Source organism: Oncorhynchus masou, chromosome 17 (genome assembly GCF_036934945.1).
Source record: "Oncorhynchus masou masou isolate Uvic2021 chromosome 17, UVic_Omas_1.1, whole genome shotgun sequence".
In the NCBI taxonomy this organism is placed as follows: domain Eukaryota; kingdom Metazoa; phylum Chordata; class Actinopteri; order Salmoniformes; family Salmonidae; genus Oncorhynchus; species Oncorhynchus masou.
Window position 1 is genome coordinate 19,756,169 of NC_088228.1, and position 26,363 is coordinate 19,782,531.

The window sequence follows — 26,363 nt, forward strand, 5'->3', positions numbered from 1 at the left end:
GTGTCAGATTCATGTGACCGGCCTGGTGCTTGCCAACCAGGCACTGAGGTGAACATCTCTCTCTCCCTGCGGGTGGTGAAGACATTATCCAGCCAGTCTTTAGCCTGACTCACACTGTAAGGCCAAGCTGAGCTGCACTGGGCTGGCCCGATTATGCATAACTGTGCTGGAAAGGACATTGTGAAAATAAAATATGTGCAGGCAGAATCGTTGCGCTATTGTATGAGCTACTTGACCTAAAACCATTGTTTACTTTGATCCCATGGCAACCCCACCCCTGACATTCTTTCTGGTCATACCCATAGAATTAGAATTAATAGAACAGAGTTCCCTTATTTTAATTATAGGTTCCTGCCTCTTCCATAGTCAGGCCCATTATTGGTGGAAGTGTCTTCCTCTGGCAACACATCCTGTAAAAGCATGTTCTATCCTTGTTTGTGCCCTTTGAACAGCCCCCCCCTCCCATATCACTCTGATTATGAATGCTATGGCTACTTACTTCTGTTGTTTTGCTTGCGTTCATAATACAAAACACAAACCTGAATTTATCTTTCAAGAAAATAGTATTAGTGTTAGTATTAGTGTTGTATATTCCAGCAAAGACAGTTGCTGTTAATCTCCTAACTCATTTGGGAAGCATGTATGTCTTTTTTATTTCCATCGAGGCTGGAATGTTTATGCTTAAGAATGTTTCAGAAACTAGTTTGTAAAAAAAGAACTAGAAAGCATTTTAGACTGACATCCTAAAGCCTGCATTAACTCATTGTGAATCATGCTTTCATCAGCTTGATACTGTATACATGAGAACAAACAACATAACACTGTATTAATAGAGATGTGGTGAACTGCAGTATATTCTAATTCACACAGCCACATATGGCAGGTGGATGAGGGCAGAAAGTGAAGGAATTTGAACAGACTAAATAGACAGGGAAATTCAACTCATACAGAGTCTTTAGTGCACAGTTTTCGTATTAATACGGACATATTCATCAATAGCATTTGATTAAAAAACTATTTTGTGGGGGGGGGGGTTACCACTCAGTTCAAGTGATCTCTTTGACATTCATATGTCTGTGTTTCAGTTGTGTCCCCTTATACTATTCAGATATGTCTGACTAAGGCACACAAATATATACACACTAACACACAGCTTAAATGGTAACCCAGTCTGTTTAGTATTTATGGGTCTTTCAGAAGCCCTCTATCCTTACAAGGAAACAAGTATTACTTGACATAGTGCTACACTTTGTGCTCAGCTCGTTTGTGAGAAAGACATGTTAAACACAACTTTTCTTACAGGACAATAGAAACTAAAAAAGGCTCTGTTGTTTCATTAAACACAGAACCCTGTAGTAAGTCATACTGGAGTGTTAAATTATTCTGTTGGCTGACAAGTCCAGTCATTTGTATTCTGCAGTGCAGAGTTTCAAAGTTTTATAATTTTCTAATGAACTTCATGTAAGCCGTTTGGTCAGTTCACATTGCGAAGTCATCAAAGTTTTACGGAATAGGGTAATACTGTTCAGACTGTCATGGCACTCCATTTGGAGTGACAGTATAACGGCCCTGCTACACTACAGTCATCAGCCATTGAGGGAATGCTTCTTTTGAAATCAATGAAAGCTTCTATCTATACCATCTATAAGAATCGTCAAGGTTCAATTCTCGATGGCTGAAGCGCACGTTCATTCTATCTTGTGAATTGAAATAATGAGGGTGGTTTTGGTTGGTTTCTGGTGTAGCAGGTAGAACGTCCCATTGACATGATGCTGATGGAAATGCAATGTGATGGGTGTAGTGTAGCTGAAGTATCAGGGTTAGGGTTGCAACATTTTCCAGAAATCCTGGTTGTAAGATTCCGGAATTTCTGCTTAATCCCTCCTGATTCCGAGTATACTCCAACCCGTGATTTGGGGAAAACCAGGGAATTTATTGTATGAGTTCGGGCCATAGGCATACTCTATAATAGCACTTAGGGTCAGAACACTGCCACTACCTCGCTCTCCAAACAAGGTGTATCGCACTTAGGAAACATGCAAATGATTTTTAACATTGATGTTAGAGGGTGTCAACAAAGCACTAAGCAGGAGACAATGTATCTGTTTTTTGAAGAATTTGACTTCATTCAAAATTCAGACTGACACACAGGAGGCTGCTGAGAGGAGAACAGCTCAATAACGGACGGAACAGAGCAAATGGAATGGTACCATGTATTTGATACCATTCCGCTATTTTACTCCAGCCATTACCACGAGCCCGTTCTCCACAATTAAGGTGCCACCAACCTCCTGTGGGCTGACATGACATCCTCTGCACTCCACTAAAGGTGAACTCTATTAGAGGTCTGTATTGTTCATTCCACAACCTCTATGTTCCAAAATCTATTGCATTGTAGAGAAAGTCTGCAAATAATTTCACACCACTACAAGCTATAGCGATCAGTGCTTACACAGGCAATCGTCTAGTATTTTCAAGCCCAAAAAATTATATTCAAACTTTGGGAGTATTTGAGCTATTCAGTGGCAAATCTTATTTTCACTACCATAGATGTCTACCATTTACATCAATGTATGACTAAGTAAAAATTAATCGAATTTCGGACAGTTAAATTTTTTTTTATTATCCATTATGTAAATTGTGTATGTATTTATACGGTCAGTGCTCTACATAGCCCACATGACTGTTCATGATGGTCTATGTTTGTCTGACAATTTCAGATGATTACCTCCTATGTTGAAGGGAAGCTACGTACCAACTCCATTCTCAAGGCTTCTTCAGAAGTATTATATTTCTATGGCCTCTGATACTGTAGCTATGTCTGCACTGCTTTGAAATAGAGAAAGGAAATGTCATTTGTTTTCTTTTTTTCGTAGAGAAAAAGCACATTCATTATATTTCCCAACAAGAGTAGCAGGCCTTCATTGCTTGCTCTCGTAACGATAAGCCTAAGTACGAGGGCCGCAATGGAAATTAATTTCATCATGATGATGTAAAAATCACTCGGCGTTGTTTTATTTGGGATAGTTGAATCCCTGTAGTACAGCTCATTACTTCACATGATATTTACACTTCATGTGACTTTAAAAGTTGTTACATTTCTTGACCTTTCACAATTCATCTCAATGTGATAGACTCAGAATATATATCATTTCTTTCCCTGGTGTACAAAAGTCTTTCATTCCCCTTTACAGCAAGCTAAATATACTAGTTAAATTAACTATAGTTGTATGAAGGTATGGCTCCACATATTTATAGCCCAGGTGGAGTATTCACACACTTATTTTTATTTAACCAGACAAGTCAGTTAAGAACAAATTCTTATTTACAATGATGACCCCCAATCACAGCCGGATGTGATGCAGCTTGGATTCAAACCAGGTACTGCAGTGTCGTCTCTTGCACTGAGATGCAGAATCTGGGACCACTGCGCCACTCAGGAGCCCCTGGATCACGCATGATCCAGCATTCACTCTGTGAGATTTGTGATTAATTACTAACATTTAAACAAAACCCATATCATGAGTGAAACCTCCTCATTCCAAAGTGTAATGGTTTGGGATATAGTCCAGCTGCATATTTTCAAGTAATCTTTCAACTCTTTATCAGTGCAGACAAAGGTCTCATATTAGTGGCCTGTCTACATTGCTCTATTTTAAACTATTGTCTGGATGCTGGAACTTCTCAGACATTTTTGGTCACCACCCAGTTGTGTTTTATGCCGTTGCTAGTAAAGTAAATTAAAGTATCTGAATGTATAGTAATATGCAGTTACTGTATTTATATCAAAACACATTTAGACAAGGTGAGAGACGTTATACAGTTACACATGGTACTATGTTTATCATGGCAGGGAATCATCAATCTTCCTACATTAACAGGGGGACAGGTCATTGCCTTAGTGGACCTCACTTAGTAGATAATATAGTATTCTCCCAGACTTCTGGTATACTTACTCAATATCATACAAGAGTACCGTCTAAATACATGATAAAAGAGTGTTATGGTTTAGTACTTTGCTGAAATAAACATTTAACCCACTTGGAATGTTAGCTATGTTAGATAGCTACATATTTAGGCATATATTATTACATTTTGCGCTAGCTCATTTTGTGAATCTGCTTCCGAGGTACCGAGACTCAATTGATGAGGATAGTATACAGCTTCTATGTAAATGGTAGCTTGATATAAAATGGATACATTCTAAAATGAGAGGAGTGAGGAGTCTGAATTGGAAGTTTGCCTGACTTGGAGGAGGGTTAATTCGAATGTTTAGTCTAGAAACCTAAAAAGTTATTTTAAGTACATTTTGGAGAGGTGAATACGTGCATACACTGTACCTCATCATGGGAAGATAGTTCAACAATAACTGACAAAGCTTTTTATGGCAGTGAATAATGCAAAGCAATAAAATACATTACAGTAATGTGATACAAATGGAATGACAATGACAAGTCTACAAAACATTTAGTCTAAAGCCATAGTATTTTTATCTCAGGACCACTAAAACAGCACTCAGAGAAAAAATCCTTAGATTTGGGGGAAAGTGTTCAACTTTAGGAACAAGGGAAGACAGCAAAGAACTCCTTCCAGCCATGACACCAGATGGTGCAGAGAGGAAAGGATAAATGTTCCCTGAGCTGCTTCTCTTCCCAGGGGAAGATATTACTTCCATAAATGGGTCAAGTTCTCCTCCTTTAAGGAAGGGTTATTTGAGTAAAATGCAGTTCTTACAGTGGGGTCCAAAATGATTGACACCCTTGATAAAGATAAGCAATAATGACTGTATAAATAAATCATTCAAATACTGAGCTATATTGTATACAAAATAAATAAATGGGGAAATTTTGAGTTTATACTAATACAATTGCTCAGAGAAAGATTTTGTTAAACAAGTAATATTTTTTCAAAGATCATACCCCCAAGACATGCTAACCTCTCACCATTACCAATAACAGGGGAGGTTAGTATGTCTTGGGGGTATGATCGTTGACCCTCTAACTTCTTCACTCATCATTTATTCACGATACATTCAGGATTATCCGTAATCATGGTAGCATCCACATTAATGTAGAAGTGTTTAGAAACAATATTATACTCTTATTTACAATAAAAGTGACTCCAAAATGACACAATACATTTTTAACCACTCATGTCTATTTGGCACAAAATTATCTGAAAAACCAAAACTAACAGCAAATGCATCCAGCAAGTAATTTTTAAGAATCTTTAGGGGTGTCAATAATTTTGACCCCTACCTTTTATGAAAAAAAACAAACATTTATTGCTAAACAAAAATATCTTTCTCTGAGCAATTTTATTAGTAGGCTTATAAAATAATACAATTTCAAAATGTTTTGGAGCATACAATATACCTCAGTATTTAAATTATGTATTTTATATTTATTAAGGGTGTCAATAATTGTGGACCCCACTGTGTTGTTAAGAAATAGCTGTTGTTAGAGTAACAGGTGTTTGGATCTAATGTTGTCCCATAAAAGCACTACAACTAATGATTTATTTCTCATTATGGCATTAAGCTTCTTCTTGTGGTTTTGTATTGAGTTCTTGTTTTTCAGTGGTGAAATGCCATCCAACAGAATAACAGCAGAGTTCTCCGAATGGGCCCAACTTACTATCTTACTTTTTGGGCCTCCTGTGATTATAAGTGCTTAATTACGTGCATAAAATAAACATTAGATAACACACAAAGTTTGGGGAATTTGTGTAGTTCTTTGCTTGAGCCTTCAGTGGGTTACAGACTGGCTAACCTTTAGTTGATTGAATATTCTCTTTCATGCTCACATCTTTTCTTTTTTTTGGGGGGGGTGAAACTATTTTGGACATTACAAATACAGCACAGTTAATGGAGCCATTCCAGAGTCCCCATGCAATTGACAGACAGGTTTTTAAGTTAGAGCCTCGAATCGAATGCCAACAAAGTCTTCAAATTCAACCAATGCAAGGTGGTTGGTCAGGCATTTAGGATCCCTTTTTTAGGGTGACTGATGTAAGGTTAGTGTCTCATCTACCTGTTCAGCTCTTCTGGAGCTTTTCAATGAAAAGCTCTCCACTTCAAAGAAACAAAGTTGTGAAATGACTGAAATGTCCGCCTGGTGTCTAGTTGTGCTGACTGTTGACAAGCCTTCAAATGAAATAACCTCCCTTTGTACTACATCCTTTACCACTGGAGAAAATGTGTGCAGACATCTTCTGATATCCAGGTTCTCCACCGGGGTCAAACCAATCATATTAGAGATTAGTCCAGGTGACACAAACAGAACACTCATCTGCCTCTGTGGAGTGGAATCAATTGCTATGAAATGCATCCCCCTCTGAATAAACATGATGGCTTTTACATTTGAAAATATCCAATTTTACTCTCACATATGATCTGGCATATGGAGGGTTAACAGCACCAGTTTGAAAGTGCATTGCCTTAAACGCTAAATAGGAATGTCAAAATTATAAATCGATTTTTCTTTTCATATTAGTGTGCATGAGTCATGCCACAATTAAATTGCAAAGTTAAAATGAAAATAGACAATGGTTAATTGAAAAAACAAATGGTAAACAGAAAATCGTAAATGCAAAATTAAATTTAAAGTGTCTGTTTTCATTTTCCAACTACCCAATTAAGCATTTTCTCATTTTCAAAAGTGTATACAAATTGCTTCTTGGAGGCGTGAACCAAGAGAGCAACACACCCATATGTAATAGTACATCCTAGCCATGACGGGCTCTCTGTACATTGATTTTAGACTAGTGTAAACTGGTCTCCTGTGTACCAGAAAAGCATAGGCCTGTTAAACTGAAGTCTAGCAATTGACTCACGGAGCTAATGCAACTCTTCAGGTCTCAGACAGGGTAGGGTCTACTCATCATGCATGTGTGGTAACTGAACCACCTCAGTTACAATTCACCATCTTTTGACCTCTTCCTCAGAGACCCATCTGAGCCACAAAACAAATATGACTGACAGGGTTCAAACAAGGCTATTCTGCACATCAGAACAGCAGATTAGCCTGCTAAACCAAAGCCTATAGCCAATGCAACTCTTCAGGTATCACGCAAGGTTACTCATCATGCGAACAAGTAACCAGGAAGAAGTGATTTGTGACCATGTGATGAGTAACTTTGCCTAACGTTGAGTAACTTTGCCAGGGACCAGACAAATTGCATTAGCTCCCCAAGCTAAATTGCCTAGGCTTTGGCTTGGCAGGCTAAAATGTTCTTCTGGTGTACAGCACACCAGGTTTGAAACATGTCAGTTACACTAGTTTAAAATCAATGCACATAGGATGTATTACTGCATGGTGGTGTCCTGTTGCTCTCTGGTTCATGCTTCCAGGAAGCAATTTAAATAAATGTTTAAAATAAAAAGAGAAAAAGTTAAATTGGGCAATTTGAAAATGAAAATAGCCAGTTTCCATTTCACTTTGCACATTCATTTGACTATTTTCTGTTAACCATTTTCTGTTTTCCTTTTCCCATTTTAATTTAGAATTTCCATTAACCATTTCCAATATTCAATTAGCCATTTTCAATTTTCTTTTTAACATTGGAATTTAATTGTGTCATGAATCATGCATACTGATATGAACATATTTAAGCATTTTCGAAATGGCAAGGATCACCCTCCACACTAACACGGTAATAGCATAACATTTGCTCCAATAGGTCAATATAATTCACGTTTTTTAAACTTGCGTAACAGCACAGAGCTGGCTTCAGTCATTTCAAAGTTCATAAGGAGAAAGCATCCCTCCACGGACGCCAGTGCTGCTGTAGCCTACCAGCACACAATTGCCCCGTACGTGCAGATAGTACTCTGGTTCGATGGCTTCAGGGAAACGGAATTTCTGCATTTGAGCCTCAGTTCGGTGATTCGGGACTTACTAAAGCTTTCATTGTAATATTTGACACGGCTGCTGCAGACCGGTGACTTCTTCCCAAAGACCAGACGAAGTGCCAAGTGATGCCAAAACAGTGCGCGCGGACAACCAATCAGTGCGTGTTTCTCTCTCTCTTTATCAAGTATTTGGATTTGGCAAATCAAAGCCTTTCAAGGTTCATTCCTTCAACTAACTTCATAGTTTGCTTTAATTCTTTTCAACTTGGAATATTGGATTTTTTTCTTCTTCAAAAAAAACCTTTTAGTCACTTGAATGGGATTGTGACCTCTCATCAATGAAGTCCGGCAGGTGACGAACGAATTAAATATGAGAAGTTTGATTGTTTTTATTCTATCTTTATCAACGTGTCTGTCAGTGGTAAGTACTACAACAGTACTTGTAATGTATATTTCGTTGTGTGTTAGGCCTATGCATGATGATAAAATGTGCACAAGGATGAAGAGAAGGGCATTCTATTGCTTGAAAATATATAAACTAACAAATGTGTGGCATTATGATTGATGGATTTGGTAAGAAGAGGGTTTTGTCCATATAGGGTAGCCTAGTGTACAATGTTCTACTTGTTTACTCTCATTTGTTACACCAATTTGCTCTCTGCAGTTTACAGAAGTTGAACTCTTGATTTAAGCATGCGGCATTTTTCACAGTCCAAAGAAATATGGTATAAACACAGGCAGATGTAGGATCTTAATTTGAGCCAGTTTGCTGCAACAGGAAAATAATCCTGCAGCAACAGAACATTTTAATTGTTATGTGGAGTCTAATTAATAGACATTTTTATAGGGGTTGATACATTTTTCTTAAGAGAAAATCAAGTAAAAAAATGCTAAAGTGGAAATTCCAAATGTCAGAAGCCTTTTTAAACCTCAAATATACTACAACTTTTACAATTCCTGCATTGCAGGAATGTTCTACAACAGGGTGATCACATTAAGATCCGACAGCTGTAGCAGTAATGAATAGGCTTGTGCTATTCAAAGCATCAAGATCTAATTTTGCCATGAAGCTGTCATTGGAGTGCTCTTTACAGGGCAAATGATAGTCTAGGTCATTTCATATTTTCGCTAAATGTGTGAGCTGTGATGCAGTGGATTCTGACGTAATGATTTGACTGAAATACAGCTATGTAATGTTTGAGTGAAATACAGCTATTTTTAACAATATTCTGCAACAACGTGGAAAGTAGAACCCAAATAGATTCTATATGCAACTCTGATAGAATGCCTTTCACACAGGATGTTGTTGACCTCTGAAAAAATTGTTAAATTGGACTGTCTGACTCTACAGTCTGCATGGTCTTACAGACTTTTATAGTTAGACTTCGATTTTTACATTGTTTGGAGGCACAAATAATATGGGTCACCTGAAATGCTCCAGACTGTCTATCTCAGAGGAGCCACCAAGGAAAGGGCTGAAAATAGCCCATATTAATATATGTCGCCTTAGAAATAAAGTTAAAGAAATCAATAACATTAGATAATATTTATATATTAGCCATTTCTGAGACTTAGATAATTTGTTTGATACAGCAGTAGCAATACAAGGATATGACATCTATTGAAGGGACAGGAATGCTTATTGGGGAGGTGTTGCTCTATGTTCAGAGCCATATCCCTGTAATGCTTAGGAAGATCTCACGTCAAGTGTTATTAAAGTGCTGTGGTTGCAGGTTCACCTGCCTCATCTAAAGCCTATTATTTGGGGGTGTTGCTATAATCCACCAAGTGCTAACAGTCAGCATCTAAGTAATGTGTGTGAAATGCTTGATAGTATATGTGATGCAAACACAGATGTTTACTGTCTTGGGGACCTGAATATCTGTCCGCTCAAGAGGAAGCGTTTCACTGTAACCAGTGCCTATAATCTGGTTCAGGTTATTAATCAACCTACCAAGGTGTTTACAGACACTACAGGGACAAGATCATCCACATGTATTGATCACATTTTTACTAATACTGTAGAACTTTGAAATGATCACAACATAGGTTGCAAATGGCTTTTTTTAATGGCTTGGCTTCCTTAGTGATTTTACGCACACACTGCTACGGTTTCCTGGATATAGCCCCTTTGTGATCGCTGCACCAATGGGTACGGATACAGCTCTAGAACATTGTTTGCTCTATAACCATAAATTCATACGCCACCGTGATATACAATAAGGCCGTGACAACAAAAAGACCACAGTCACACAGTGGCCAAAATAAATTAAACTACACATGTTTGTTTCATCACAAAACCAGAAAGCCTCACCTGTCCGCTGATGTCCACAAAGCAAATATTGCATTCAAACAGTTATATGGTCAAGCAAGTTAATGTTTTCGACAGTTCACTAAACAACTACTGATTTAGAACCAAGGAGTTATCTCAAGTCAGCACAAAGACAACAGGAGCACTGCCTCTGCTATTCCAGTACCATTTCAACTTAACCATTTAAGCATCAAATCAACAAGGCTATATATGTTTAGTTTAATACACTGAAAACAAACCTCCACAAGTCTGGTTCATCCTTGGGAGCAATTTCCAAACACCTGAAGGTACCACGTTCATTTGTACAAAGAATAGTACGCAAGTATAAACACCATGGGACCACGCAGCCATCATACCGCTCAGGAAGGAGACGCGTTCTGTCTCCTAGAGATGAATGTACTTTGGTGCAAAAAGTGCAAATCAATTCCAGAACAACAGCAAAGGACCTTGTGAAGATGCTGGAGGAAACAGGTGCAAAAGTATCTATATCCACAGGTAAATGAGTCCTATGTCGACATAACCTTAAAGGCCGCTCAGTAAGGAACTGCTTCAAAATAGTTTGCAACTGCACATGGGGACAAAGATCGTACTATTTGGAGAAATGTCCTCTGGTCTGATGAAACAAAAATAGAACTGTTTGGCCATAATGACCATTGTTATGTTTGGAGGAAAAAGGGGGAGGCTTGCAAGCCGACGTACACCATTCCAACTGTGAAGCACGGAGGTGGAAGCATCATGTTGTGAGGGTGCTTTGCTGAAGGAGGGACTGGTGCACATCATGAAGATGGAAAATGATGTGGATATATTGAAGCAACATCTCAAGACATCAATCAGGAAGTTAAAGCTTGGTTGCAAATGGGTCTTCCAGATGGACACTGACCCCAAGCATACTTCCAAAGTTGTGGCAAAATGGCTTAAGGACAACAAAGTCAAGGTATTGGAGTGGCCATCACAAAGCCCTGACCTCAATCATATAGAAGATTTGTGGGCAGAACTGAAAAAGCATGAAAAAGCAAGGAGGCCTACAGACCTGAATCGGTTACACCAGCTCTGTCAGGATGAATGGGCCAAAATTCACCAAACTTATTGTGAGAAGCTTGTGGAAGGCTACCCGAAACATTTTACCCAAGTTAAACAAAGGCAATGCTACCAAATACTAATTGAGTGTATGTAAACTTCTGACTCACTGGGAATGTGATGAAAGAAATAAAAGCTGAAATTAATCATTCTCTCTACTATTATTCTGACATTTCACATTCTTAAAATAAAGTGGTGAACCTAATTGACCTAATATGGAATTTTTACTAGGATTAAATGTCAGGAATTGTGAAAATCTGAGTTTAAATGTATTTCGCTAAGGCGTATGTAAACTTCCGACTTCAACTGTTTGTATGTGTGTGCGTGCGTGCGCCCTCAAGTAAAGCAAAAAATGTTGACTCACAGTATTTGTAGACCAGTTGAACGCCAATGCCGTCCTCCTCTCTTCATGTTGGCAAAATGGTCTATGGCTCTGCTCAGTGGCAATTTTAGTATGTAAATCTTTGTGCGGCAAACAATTTTTTTTAGATGCATGCCAGCAAAGCCACTACACAACAATAACAATACATTTATTGGACTATAATGGTGACAAACGGTGCCCACAAACTGTTAGGGCCTACATAAAGATGCCCCAACAGCAGAGTCCCAACAACTGTCCCAACACCTTACCACCGCAACACATGGCTATCAGCAGAGTCTTGTCTGGCAGTGAAACAGTTCATTCAGCATCATTTTTTATTTATTTAAATTTTATTTAACCTTTATTTAACCAGGTAGGCAAGTTGAGAACAAGTTCTCATTTACAATTGCGACCTGGCCAAGATAAAGCAAAGAAGTTCGACACAGAGTTACACATGGAGTAAAACAAGCATACAGTCAATAATACAGTAGAAACAAGTCTATATACGATATGAGCAAATGAGGTGAGATAAGGGAGGTAAAGGCAAAAAAAAGGCCATGATGGCAAAGTAAATACAATGTAGCAAGTAAAACACTGGAATGGTAGATTTGCAGTGGAAGAATGTGCAAAGTAGAAATAAAAATAATGGGGTGCAAAGGAGCAAAATAAATAAATAAAATAAAATAAATTCAGTAGGGAAAGAGGTAGTTGTTTGGGCTAAATTATAGGTGGTCTATGTACAGGTGCAGTGATCTGTGAGCTGCTCTGACAGCTAGTGCTTAAAGCTAGTGAGGGAGATGTGTTTCCAGTTTCAGAGATTTTTGTAGTTCGTTCCAGTCATTGGCAGCAGGGAACTGGAAGGAGAGGCGGCCAAAGAAAGAATTGGTTTTGGGGGTGACCAGAGAGATATACCTGCTGGAGTGCGTGCTCAAGGTGGATGATGCTATGGTGACCAGCGAGCTGAGATAAGGGGGGACTTTACCTAGCAGGGTCTTGTAGATGACAAGGAGTGAGATGGAATGAGAGCGTACAGGTCGCAGTGGTGGGTAGTATATGGGGCTTTGGTGACAGAACGGATGGCACTGTGATAGACTGCATCCAATTTATTGAGTAGGGTATTGGAGGCTATTTTGTAAATGACATCGCCGAAGACGAGGATAGGTAGGATGGACAGTTTTACGAGGGTATGTTTGGCAGCATGTGTAAAGGATGCTTTGTTTGCGAAATAGGAAGCCAATTCTAGATTTAACTTTGGATTGGAGATGTTTGATGTGAGTCTGGAAGGAGAGTTTACAGTCTAGCCAGAAGAGAGTCGGTCCAAGAATTGAACCCTGTGGCACCCCTATAGAGACTGCCAGAGGTCCAGACAGCAGACCCTCCGATTTGACACACTGAACTCTATCAGAGAAGTAGTTGGTGAACCAGGCCAAACAATCATTTGATTTACTGCCTTTTAAAAAAACATAGCTGATATGGCTTACTTGTTTAAACAAATGTGGTTCCTATTGACAATTGAGATGTACAAACTATGGCATAAGAGGACGTTGAGTGGATAAGAGGCAATCCGTATTTTCGATTAAGACAATGAGCTAGGACAGACGTTGTCAATATAACTATTTGTTCAGCACTTTTGAAATGCACAGCGACAGAATGGGCTGTTCTTCCAGTATTCTCCCTGTACACCAAGTCAGAACTGCAGGATAACTAAAGGGGGCATATAAGCAGACATTGAAAACTCTTACAATATTCGATGATGACATTTCTCTAAAACAGGCTATAGGCTACATGTGCACCACCAAGTCAGAACAGTAGGCTAAATTATGAGGGGAAAAGGGACTGAATTATTAGGGTGAGGCACATGAGCGACTGACAGCTTACTATACAACATACACTTACTATACAACATACAACATACACAGTATTACTTTCTTAGCTACATTATACATATCTCCCTGGCATATTACATGCATCAGCATACAATATATTTTTGGACTCACATTGTTGTGCCGTGCTCATGTAAAAGGGGGGTGAGTGTAACGGATGTGAAATGCTAGCTAGCGTTTCACATCCGTTACACTCACCCCCCTTTTGACCTCCTCCTTTTCCGCAGCAACCAGTGATGCGGGTCAACAGCATCAATGTAACAGTATAACTTTAGACCGTCCCCTCGCCCATACCCAGGGACCCTCTGCACACATCAACAACAGTCACCCACGAAGCATCGTTACCCATCGCTCCACAAAAGCCGCCGCCCTTGCAGAGCAAGGGGAACCACTACTTCAAGGTCTCAGAGCAAGTGACGTCACCGATTGAAACACTATTTAGCGTGAACCACTGCTAACTAAGCTAGCGTTTCACATCCGTTACACTCACTTCATCAGGAAGGTGAGACGGTGGTCCTTTTGAGGGCAAGTTTTGTCATCAAAGTCGGTCATTCTCTGGGTTTATTGTGCTTTCAAGTCAACTGGGAACAACAACAAAACAACTATGTCGAATCAGGATGTTAGTAATCTTCAGGTCGGAGCTCTAGACTTGGAATTTGTTCAAAACTTATTTTCCCAGACGGAGCTTGTTTTTTTCTGAGTTCAAAGTTGTCTTGAACTTACTAAAGTCTGAGATTTCCCAGTTCCGAGTTTCCAGTTGTTTTGAATGTGGCAGAAGTCATGCTGGATTGAAAGCATGGCCAAAGTTGATCTTTTTAAGCTTGGAAAAGAGACCCTTAAACCCAGACATGGACCACACATCCACTCCACTGAATAGCAGGCTCATGATTGCATTGCAATGCTTGCAGTTAGCCACTGATTCCTTCCAAACCCCTCATTGTTGAATTTGCGATTTCCAACTTGTTGTTTAATGTTTATGTCTAATGGCCGATGAGTAGAAAAAACTGAAATACCTTATTTACATAAGTATTCAGACCTTTTTTCTATGAGATCCAAAATTCAGCTCAGGTGCATCCTGTTTCCATTGATCATTCTTGAGATGTTTCTTAAAGTTGATTGGAGTCCCCCTATGGTAAATTCAATTGATTGGATATGATTTGGAAATGCACACACTTGTCTATATAAGGTCCCACAGTTGACAGTGCATGTCAGAGCAACAAAAAAAGCCATGAGGTTGAAGGAATTGACCGTAGAGCTCCGAGACAGGATTGTGTCAAGGCACAGATCTGGGGAAGGGTACCCAAACATTTCTGCAGCATCGAAGGTCCCCAAGAACACAGTGGCCTCCATCATTCTTAAATGGAAGACGTTTGGAACCACAAAGACCCTTTCTAGAGCTGGCCACCTGGACAAACTGAGCAATCGGGGAGAAGGTCCTTGGTCAGGGAGGTGACCAAGAACCCAATGGTCACTCTGACAGAGCTTTAGAGTTCCTCTGTGGAGATGGGAGAACCTTCCACAAGGAGAACCATCTCTACAGCACTCCACCAATCAGGCCTTTATGGTAGAGTGGCCAGATGGAAGCCACTCCTCAGTAAAAGGCATGTGACGGCCCGCTTGGAGTTTGCCAAAAGGCACCTAAAGACTCGCAGACCATGAGAAACAAGATTCTCTGGTCTGATGAAACCAAGATTGAACTATTTGGCCTGAAGGCCAAGTGTCACGTCTGGAGGAAACCTGGCACCATCCCTATAGTGAAGCATGGTGATGGCAGCATCATGCTCTGATGATGTTTATCAGCGGCATGGACTGGGAGACCAGTCAGGATCAAGGCAAAGATGAACAGAGCAAAGGACAGAGAGATCCTTAATGAAAACCTGCTCCAGAGCGCTCAGGGCCTCAGACTGGGGCTGAGTTTTACCTTCCAACAGGACAATGACCCTAAGCACACAGCTAGGACAATGCAGGAGTTGGCTTCGGGACAAGTCTCTGAATATCCTTGAGTGGCCCAGCCAGAGCCCAGACTTGAACCTGATCGATCTCTGGAGATACATGAAAATAGCTTCGCAGCAACACTCCCCATCCAACCTGACATTGCTTGAGAGGATCTGCAGAGAAAAATGTGTGAAACTCCCAAAATACAGGTGCGCCAAGCTTGTAGCGTCATTCCCAAGGTATCATACCTGAGGCTGTAATCGCTACCAAAGGTACTGAGTAAAGGGTCTGAATACTTGCATGAATGTGATTTTAAAAAACAAACATTTTATTCTAAAAGCCAGCTTTTGCTTTGTCATTATGGGGTATTGTGTGTAGATTGAGAGATTTATGAAAATTAGAATCAAGGTGTAACGTAACAAAATGTGGAAAAGTCAAAGGGTCTGAATACTTTCCGAAGGCACTGTATTTAATGTGATTTGATGTCATTTTATCTGTGGCCAATGACTTTGAGGCTTCTTGGATGGACACTTCTAATGTAACTCTATGGCAGCACCCAAGGGGTTTGAATTTTTGAGCTCTCCCCATAGATGTGGCGGTGACGTAATGTCCTCATGAGTGACAGACCACTGAGCCAATCACGGCGCAACTAGAGAACATTACCAACCCATACGCTCAATATTTTCCTCTGGCTGCCCCACCACCACGGAAAGCACTGAGCTAGGCTGAAACACCAGCATATTGGAGTTGCCTTACTCAAGAAAGCAAAAAATACCATGTTTGTATGCAGCTTTAATAACTCAATTATTTTCTTTTTTTCATTGTTTGCAAACTGATATGTGACACGTATTAATGCGAAAATAACATGCAAAACATGCTATACAGGTGGGCTCTGCCCCACCTGCCCTGAAAGGCAGGTTGCCACTGGCTCTGTCAAACAGTATGCTTTTTAAAGTTGTTGTCATAGCTAAAATGCTTGCTAGCCTGACTTCCTTGCATGTGCAACAATGAACCAGCTATGTTAGCTAGCTAGCTAGTTTATGTGAGCCTACTATCATCTCAGGCCAGTGGCACAACATATATTTAGTTAAAGGTAGATCAGAATCGGCGTACAGAGAATTAAGTCAAAAACACAAGTCCAAATCCCAATCTCCATCCATGACTAAGGAAAGGGCTGATTTAGCAGGCTAGCTACTGTAGGACATCAACACAAGCAGACCAGAAACTTTTTTCTGAAAATGACGTTTTGTAAAGGAAGTAATTTGATTGGTCTGAAGCCAAATCCAAACTGGCCTCCCTTGGGCGTTTTGCTGCACCAACTCACAGTTGAGTTCAGCTAATTATTTTATAAAATGTTTTATCAAGGGGAGCCAAATACTTGCTGGCATCCATCAATCAAATGCTATGGCGGCAACAAATTATACTCTTTTGGTCCAGACAGTATCAGATACATGGGTTTCCCATACTGAGACAGATGGGCACTGTTTCCCTTGCTCAGATGATTCAAGCCACTTGCGAATTGATTGAAAATTATGAAAACAGAGAGCGAGACTAAGAGAAATTATGGGCAGAAAGACGAATTCAACTCCATCTTTAATCAAATCAGATGGCTTATTAATCACAACCATTTGATGTTGCCAATTATTTGAATGATTACTTCATTGGCAAAGTGGGCAAAATTAGGCAGGAAATGCCAACAATGAACAGTGAGCCATCATACTCATGCATAAAAAAATGAATAATGAACAAAAAGTATTGCACGTTGGAATTTTGTAAAGTTAGTGTGGGAGAGGTGGAAAAATTATTAATATTGATCAATAATGACAAACCTCCTGGCATTGACAACTTGGATGGTAGCTGACTCTATAGCCACTCCTATCTGTCATATCAAAGCCTAGAGGAATGTCTCTGTCCTCAGGCCTGGAGGGAAGCCAATGTAATTTACTGGTTCTAACACTGGCATTAAACAAAGCCTGTGTGTCCATGTATGCTGATGATTCATCCATATGCATGTCAGAAACCACAGCTAATGAAGTCACTGAAACCCTTAACAAGGAATTGCAGCCAGTTTTGGAATGGGTGGCCATTAATAAACTGGACCTGAACATCTCTAAAACTAAGAGCATTGTATTTGCTACAAATCATTCCCTAAGCTCCAGACCTCAGCTGAGTATGGTAATGAATGGTGTGACTGTTGAACAAGTTGAGGAGACTAAATTACTTGGTGTTACCTTTATATTGTAAACTGCCATGGTGAAAACATATAGATTCAATAGCTGTAACGATAGGGAGAGGTCTGTTCATAATAAAGAGTTACTCTTCTTTTTTGACACCACACTCCAAAAAGCAAGTCCTGCAGGCTCTAGTTTTATCTTGATTATTGTCCTGTCATGTGATCAAGTGCTGCAAAAAAAGGACCCAATTAAGCTGAAGCTGGCCCAGAACAGAGCGGCAGGTCTTGCTCTTCATTGTAATCATAATATGAATACTATGCATGTGTCATGACGTTGGCCTGGGGGTAGGTTTATGACAGTCATAAATACCTCTTTCCCCCTTTTTCCTCTCTCTACACTACTGATGTTACATTTGCAAAACCCTTGGTTCTTAGATTCTGGGAACATCAGAAGGTGGGGGGAAATTAACTATATTCTGGTAATCTGACCAATTGAACATATGCGGTAGTACTTAATGAATATGATGTCAGTTCGGTTGTCATCTGAGAAATTCTCATCAATGATAAGATGACAAACTCTATAGTGGAAAGTCTACACATCAGAGTTATCGGATTCACATGGAATTGTCATTCAATTTAAATGTTTGAATATGAAATTATTTGGGATGAGATGTGATTTTAGAATGTGAGATTTGGGTTTTCATAAGGTAGGGCTCTGCCCAATCAGTGGCCCGCCACTGTGAAGGGACATGGGCTATAAAACTTTTCAAACACTGCTTCCTCTCCCTTCCTATATAAAGCCTTGACGACAATATAACCTCATGTTCCGAGGATGTGAGGATGACAGTCCGATGTCAGAATGGTTCAGATAATAACTACAGAACGAAGCCAACGTCAGCGTGAGCTTTGGTTGCGAATGGTATGAACTTTGAACTCTTATTCACTACAGAAGTGATACTTCCTAGCTGTTAAGTTAGCAGCAGCAGCAGCTGCAAACGCAGGTTAGGAAGGAACAGACAGAGTATGCCGTCTACCACACAACGACGTTACTACAAGGTATCCAATTTACCACCAGAGACATTCTTCAAAGGACTCGGTTTGGCAACACGGCCTTCCATCTACCACCAACCTACCGAAGCGCAGCTCAGAGTAAATATTGATTTTCCTTTTACAAATGGGCGGTAATTTAGAATGAGTAAGATACTGTATTTACGATAGCACAGCTTCTTCCTTTGTTAGTCTTCCCAATCTTTCACTCAAACCCAGCCCCTTTTCTTTTGTGTAACAAGCTGTCATATCCGTTCCTCCCGCTAGCGACGTTTTCCTTTGTGACGTAATTTGTATTCGAGGTATAATTCATTCTTTGTATATGTAATTCTGTGTGATTAGTTTTTTTAGTTTTTTTGTTGTTGTATTTTTTAAAGTATTTTGCTCCTTTGCACCCATTATTTTTATTTCTACTTTGCACATTCTTCCATTGCAAATCTACCATTTCAGTGTTTTACTTGCTATATTGTATTTACTTTGCCACCATGGCCTTTTTTTGCTTTTACCTCCCTTATCTCACCTCATTTGCTCACATCGTATATAGACTTGTTTATACTGTATTATTGACTGTATGTTTGTTTTACTCCATGTGTAACTCTGTGTCGTTGTATGTGTCGAACTGCTTTGCTTTATCTTGGCAATTGTAAATGAGAACTTGTTCTCAACTTGCCTACCTGGTTAAATAAAGGTGGAAAAAAAAGTATTTAGTAAATATATATTTAAACCCAATTTTGTATTGCTGATTCAACTTGTTTGCCAGGGTTTGTGCAGATAACCAAGAATTTACAACTTTCAGATGAGACTGAATTAAGGTAACGATTAATATTGACTGCTATTGATGTAAAATATTACTAGGTCTTTTAGAGTTTATTCGGAAGATAACAGCTCTATAAATATTATTTTGTGGTGCCCCGACTCTCTAGTTAATTACATTTACATGATTAGCTCAATCAGGTAATATTAATTACGGAGAAATAATTTTATAGAATAGCATGTCATATCACTTAATCCGGCATAGCTAAAGACCCGACACATGCTAGCCTCTCTTGGCTAAGAGGTGAGGAGAGACTGACTGCGTCACTTCTTCTTTTTATAAGAAACATTAATGTGCTGAAAATTCTAAATAGTTTGCATAGTCAATTTACACACAGCTCTGACACACACACTTATCCCACCAGACATGCCACCAGGGGTCTTTTCACAGTCCCCAAATCCAGAACAAATTCAAGAAAGTGTACAGTATTATATAGAGCTATTATTGCATAGAACTTCCTTCCATCTCGTATTGCTCAAATAAACCGCAAACCTAGTTTCAAAAAACAGATTAAGCAACACGTCACGGCACCACGCCTCTCCCGTATTTGACCTAGATATTGTGTGTATGTATTGATATGTGTGCCATTTTTTAATTATATGTAGTTCTGTCCTTGAGCTGTTCTTGTCTATTAATGTTCTGTATTATGTTATGTTTCATGTTTACTAATTGGTCTTTTCATGAATCGGAGTAGCTCTGAAAAAGATCTGATGTGAAAAGACCAATTAGTGGGAAAAACATCAGAATTGGGCTGGCTGTGTAAACACAGCCTGTGTGCCCCAGCCTAATCACTGTTGGTTTGGTATGGTGCCAATATGCTTGATGCAATTAGGGCAAAATGGGAAAGAAACTGTACTGTATCATGAAAGTGCTAGAGGACTTTTTGCCAGGGCAAATGAACCCCTTCTCTCAAAATATGTTGAATATTTGATGTGTAATAACTTTTCTTCTCCATCAACGAGATGCGAGCAGAGCAGAGTGAATAATCATTAATTTATCCCATATTAATATGGGTTATAAAGATTCAACAATTTCAGTAGCTACTGAGAATTTTGACGAGTGGAACTGTCTGAAATACATTGAATTCAATATATTTAATACATTGAATTTAATAATTGTAATGACTAAGCAGGAACAAACTTGAGGAAAGTTTCAGAGCCTCTAGATAAGAGATGGAGTCTGTTTAGCTATACATATTTTGTGTGTACTCCATCTATATACAGTAGAGTGATGTCTTAGAAATACTTAAGCACTGTATGTTGAGCCAAGCATGGAAGCTCTTGATAAGCTCTTGGGCTCCCCAGTTGCACAGCAGTCTAAGGCACTGCATCTCAGTGCAAGAGGTGCCACTACAGTCAGTGGTTCAAATCCAGGCTGTATCACATCCAGCTGTGACTGTGAGTCCCATAGGGTGGCGCACAATTGGTCTGGGGTAGGCTGTCATTGTAAATAATATTTTTTTCTTAACTACTTGCCTAGTTAAATAAAGGTTAAATTAGATAAATAATATAGCCTGTCTATACAGTAGGTATTAATGTTTAATACAACGCAGTGCTTCCTTCCTTCCAGTGCTTCCTTTGTAATACATGTACTGCACAGAAATACCTATCTGAGCATAATTTGTATGCACTGTCTGTAGGCATCTACAGAGACTGTTGCCAAAACAGATGTGGTAATAGGCCTTCTCTTTTCCAAGTGGACTCTTTTCAGGTCATTAGCAAAAGCTCATAATTATCTTGTACCTCAATCAACATGTCAAGATCAACAGCTGCCTCATATGCGCAATTAACTTATATATGACATTGAAGTGGTTGCTTATTGCAATGATATGTCCTTGACTCCCAAGTATAAAGTACATTGAATCCGTCACACACAAAGTAATTCTGTCTCATTCAATAGTCAGTGCCCTGTTACCTCATTGATGAAAGGGATTTTTTCAGGAAAACAGCTAACTTCCTGCATTTCAAGACAATTTATGTTGAAAAAAATTGCAGTTTTATAATGCTATTCTACACTTTTTGCTTTGATTCAGAGAGAAAAATGGTCTGTTTTATCGCTCATCTCATGCCGTTGTTCATATTTTGCCATGAGGCTGAGAATTTTGAATTTAAGCTAGTTTCCTGCGATTTACAGCTGATTTGCTATCTGAGGGTCCCCCGACCTCCATGGGGCCCACAACCCCCCAAAAAAAACATTTGATTGGCGGACCCCTGGAGGTAGGGGCACGTGCTCTGCGTGCCTGTTTGTTAATCTGGCCCTGAAAATAGTAAGGTCTAGTCACTGCCTTTCATCAAATTATAACAGATACGGTAACTGAATACGGTATGTGGGTAGTGGGTTAGTTACCACCCATACGTAAAATGTATGCATGGCTGTATGTTGCTTTGGATAAAATAATCTACTAAATGGCATATATTAATATATACCAGTCCTGGGTTCACAAGTCCATCTGGTTATAGACAGATATAAACCAATTTAAACAGGATCACTGGACACAGATGTATCTGTTCGGGGAGAGAGGTAAACATTAGGGTTTTATTTGATATTATTGTATGGATCATACTATGCTGCAATTCGAATCATAACAATATTGGTTTAATGATAATCAAATAAAAAGCTACAGAGGCTTACTGTGTGTCCCCAGTGTTTGTGTTTTTAACATTAGTTAAAAATCAGCTGTGGGATACACAGTAGTAATATTAGAAGTTTTAGGCTTTCACATTTTAGCCTGAAAGTCTGCGTTGAGTTGCATTTACTAAAATATATTACATTTGGAATGTATCTACTCTGCATCTCCTTTCTCTGACAGAATACTAGAAATTAATCATAGCAATATCCTACAATGCCAATGGCCTTTCAATGAATATGTCTGTCTGCCACAATTTGGTTTAGCAAAGAAGCGTTTAAAAAATACATTTGGTTTAGCAAAAAATAGATAGGATTGCTGCATTAACATAACTAAGGCCACACACATTAGTAGCGACAGCCGAGTTGACGCTGGGTGAAACCAGTAATTAGTGGATGAGTGCTGAGTGCAGCCTCATTTAAAAGGCCCTTTAGCATGCTAGGAGTGAGTCACTAACTCTCTCACAGAGATGCATGCCCCAGCCACTGACCTGGCAATCTCTTCCATTTTGGGCAATGCTGTGAGAGTCCCAAGTCAGAGTGATTATTTCTGCTCACACGAGACCGCATACTCACGAAAGGTAGCAGTGTCCTCAGTGCCCATCCTCGCTAGCCAGGGGAAATGTTCTGTTTAAAATGAAAACACTGCTTTTAAGGTTTCTCTCGGCCTGAAGGGAGAGAAAGAAGATGTGCGTCCCAAATTGCATCATATTCCCTTTGTAGTGCACTATGTAGGGAATAGGGTACCATTTGGGACAAGATCAGAAGGACCAGTTGCCAGTCAGTACCACAGTGCGATGTAGTTTCTTTGGATGCGTTTTGGACTGTCAGTGTAGATACAGTAGGTATGTTTACCTTAACAGAGGCCAGGGGTCATATCAGTCATTATTTGTGTCCCAAAAGGACCCATATTCCCCATATAGTTTACTATCAAAAGTAGTGCACTATGTTGGGCATAAGGTGCCATTTGGGATAAAGCATTAAGGGCCCATTGACCCAGTGCGAGGTCTCTTCCGCTTGGTGCCCCCGATTGTTTGTTAACGCTTCTGTAGCCTTTTTATAGACATTGCTGTCTGATGCCGTACTGTGTGTGTGTGTTCCCCCTGAGGCACGCTCTCTGTGTCAGACTGTGTGGCTCTCACCCTTTCTGTCACATGCCACTTGTTTCTCCTGGCAGGGATTGGGTGCGTTTAACAGAAAAAGACTAACGTGAAACAAAAGTTAATTCTGACATAGTTTGTTTTCAAGCCACTCTCTTCCTGCAGCACACTGACCAGTTTGACTATTATGTTCTTCACACTCAGTCCATCATTACCTTTGTATTGCACTTGAATCCTCCTGAAGAGACTAACATGTCGGTAACATACTTACACACTCTCTCACACAGACGTCAGAAACCCTTTAGGGATCTAGGGGAATGTATACAGTTCCCATTTAGGGTGCTGAAGGTGTTTGTCGAGGAATTCTCTACTACCCCATAACCACCAACCTACACAGAATATTTAGAGTGCAAATTCATGACGTGTAGATACATTGGTTATTATTTTTTATCCCCTTCTTTCTCTGAATTTCAATTCCGATCTTGTCTCATCACTGAAACTCCCCAACAGGCTCGGGGTCGAGTCATGCGTCCCCCGAAACATGACCCTCTAATACACATTCTAAACACCAGCCCGTTTAACCCGGAAGCCAGCTGAACCATTGTGTCGGAGGAAACACTGACGACACAAACCCTCCCCTAACCCAGATGACGCTGGGTCAATTTTGAGCCGCCCTATGGGACTCCCGGTCACGGCCGGTTGTGACACAGCCTGAGATTAAACCTGGGTCTGTAGACCGCTGCGCCATTCAGGAGGCCATTATGTTGGTTATTCTATCCATCTCTCCATTTACTTTATTTTTTATTTAACCTTTATTTACTCATGGAAAAAAATCACATCCATTTGATTCTATTTGTAATATAATGGAAATCTTTCCCCTCCAGTAAACCTACTCATTATTTTATTAATGTATTCTCTGTCTCAACTTCGCATATAGTTAGGAAGGCAGAAATTCGGTGCTCAGATGTCATGCTTTTTTTTTCTAATTTAAAACAAGATAGTGTCAAAGCACCTTTAACATGATACTGTAGATCAGGGATCATCCACTAGATTAAGCCGCGGGCCGAGTTGATGGTCAGGAGTGCTGGAATATAATTACAAATAATTTGTAGACCGCAAGTAGCCCAAACAGATATCATATTTGACTGAAACATAATCATTTCAAACCTTGCTTACATTTGTACACAATCACGAAATCTCTCTCTATTATGCGTCGGAATACTTTAGAACAGATTCCCAAAATGAAAATCACTTGGAGCTGATTTGCTGACATTTTTAGTCTTTTATGCCCCCGGCCAAATTTGTCCCACGGCACGCCAGTTGGATTAATGTCTTGTTCACTGGTCTTTGCCTGCCATTCTGCTGCCTATAAGATACAATGTCCTATGAATAATTCATTGAATTCAGAATATGAATGTGCATGAATGTAATTACTGTACACCTTTCTTTTTACTACACAACGGACCTATTAAAATACTAACATCTAAGGATGAGTTAATTAAAGTTAATCAAACATTGAATTTCTTTTTAATTAGGTGAGTGGAAGACATCCAACATGTAACTTCCTTCTGGAGCTTGAGAAAGACCAGGAGGAATGTCTTGTGAAGCTGAGGGAACAAGAATCTTCAAATGCCTCCAAAGGTGACACCATTACGGCATATTTTGATTATCACATTTATCTCCTCATCTGACAGTTCAGATAAACTGTGGCTTGTGAATAGATTTCCGAATATTTCGGGAATGGAAACAGACTGCATATTTTGGTGAATGGTGCAAGATTATTTTTTTACATCGATTTTTATTTAATTTATTTTTTTAGGTCACTCGCCTAAATTATTTTTATGAAACTTTTAAAAGAATATGTGAAATCTCATCTTTTCAAGTGCCTTTGAAAGTAATGGAAAGTAAATCCCATTTGCTACTCCCCATTGCCTCTGTCAAATTAAATGAAGACTTTCAATAGTTGTAAAATTGTTTCTTAGTCCAGATAAGCATCACAACTCAGATTGTGACCACGAACTTTGATGGATTTTCAATTTCCATTAAAACCTGAATAGCTTGCACTTTAACTATCTTGAAGTAAATGTTGAACATGTTGAAGGTTCTACAAAACGTTTTGCCTGCAAGCCCCACCATCCTGCCGACTTATGATGTTGAAACTTTACTGTGAGTTATAGCCAAGGCTGTACTACATAAATTAAACTAATTGGGTAGAGAAATAATGTTAATTGTCTAGGGAATTAGTGTACTTTATCAAAGACAAGACACTCAATCTTTGGGTTTCTCTTGAGTCCCGACACAAAAAACAATGTGTATATTTCTGAGCCTGTGTTTGTGTAATGTTAATTTAATATTCGCTGTCTAGCAGACACCTTATCCGAAGCAACTTACATCAGTGAGTGCATACATTTGCGTATGGATGGCCCCAGTGGGAATCGAACCCACAACCCTGACATTGCTAGCGTCATGCTCTTACCAATTAAGTCAACTGTGCTTTGAAAGCATAGAGAGCATCCAGGTCAACATTAAAGGGAGAATGTTTTTCATGCATCAGTTGACCTAGCCTAATATGATTATGAAACATTTAGGATAAAAAAATTGTTTGTTAGCGCCAGTAAACACTGTGGGTGGCAATATGCGCAACATTTTTATCTTATAGTGTGGTACTGCACTGCCATTGTCATACACTGTATCACTGATATGGAGATACCATAAAGCAGGAGCTGCACTTGAAATAATATCACCAGAGCCCTAGGCACGATAAATGGAATAGTGTGCCATTTGAGACACTGAGAGACGCATATTATACCACTAAGAGAGTGCAGAGGTACTCATGTGGGTCGCATTGTGAATATGTATGTGGTTGTCCGTTTTTCACAGTGTGTTTTCATTTCATTAATTATATCTGATGTTAATAGCTTTCTTTTTATAGAGCTAGCTATGTTGTTTACATATGGAGGCTTTCTCTGCAGTCTCTCTATCTCTGGAAGGGAGCGGAGCTATGTTTTCCTGAGCTAAGGCTAAGCGCTCCATTTTCACAACTAAGATGTGGCAAGTGAGACTTTGCTTCTTGAATGTCCAATATCTTGAAAACTTGACTGCTGACATGAAAACATGTTGGGACTGAATCAAGTGGACTAATGGAAAAAACACATCGTATTTTGTGGACCTTTGTATGCCATTTT

General features: G+C 39.5%; 1 protein-coding gene across 1 annotated transcript in view; it reads left to right on the forward strand.

The window, feature by feature from the left end:
* Positions 1 to 7,800: 7,800 nt before the first annotated feature.
* Positions 7,801 to 26,363, forward strand: part of LOC135558173 (vasoactive intestinal polypeptide receptor 2-like) — a 39,645-nt gene continuing 21,082 nt past the window's right edge. The window contains exons 1-2 of the mRNA XM_064991911.1: positions 7,801 to 8,273; positions 24,714 to 24,819. Coding sequence (XP_064847983.1) covers positions 8,223 to 8,273; positions 24,714 to 24,819 — 157 coding nt within the window. The 5' untranslated portion in view covers positions 7,801 to 8,222. The remainder of the gene's footprint in view (positions 8,274 to 24,713; positions 24,820 to 26,363) is intronic.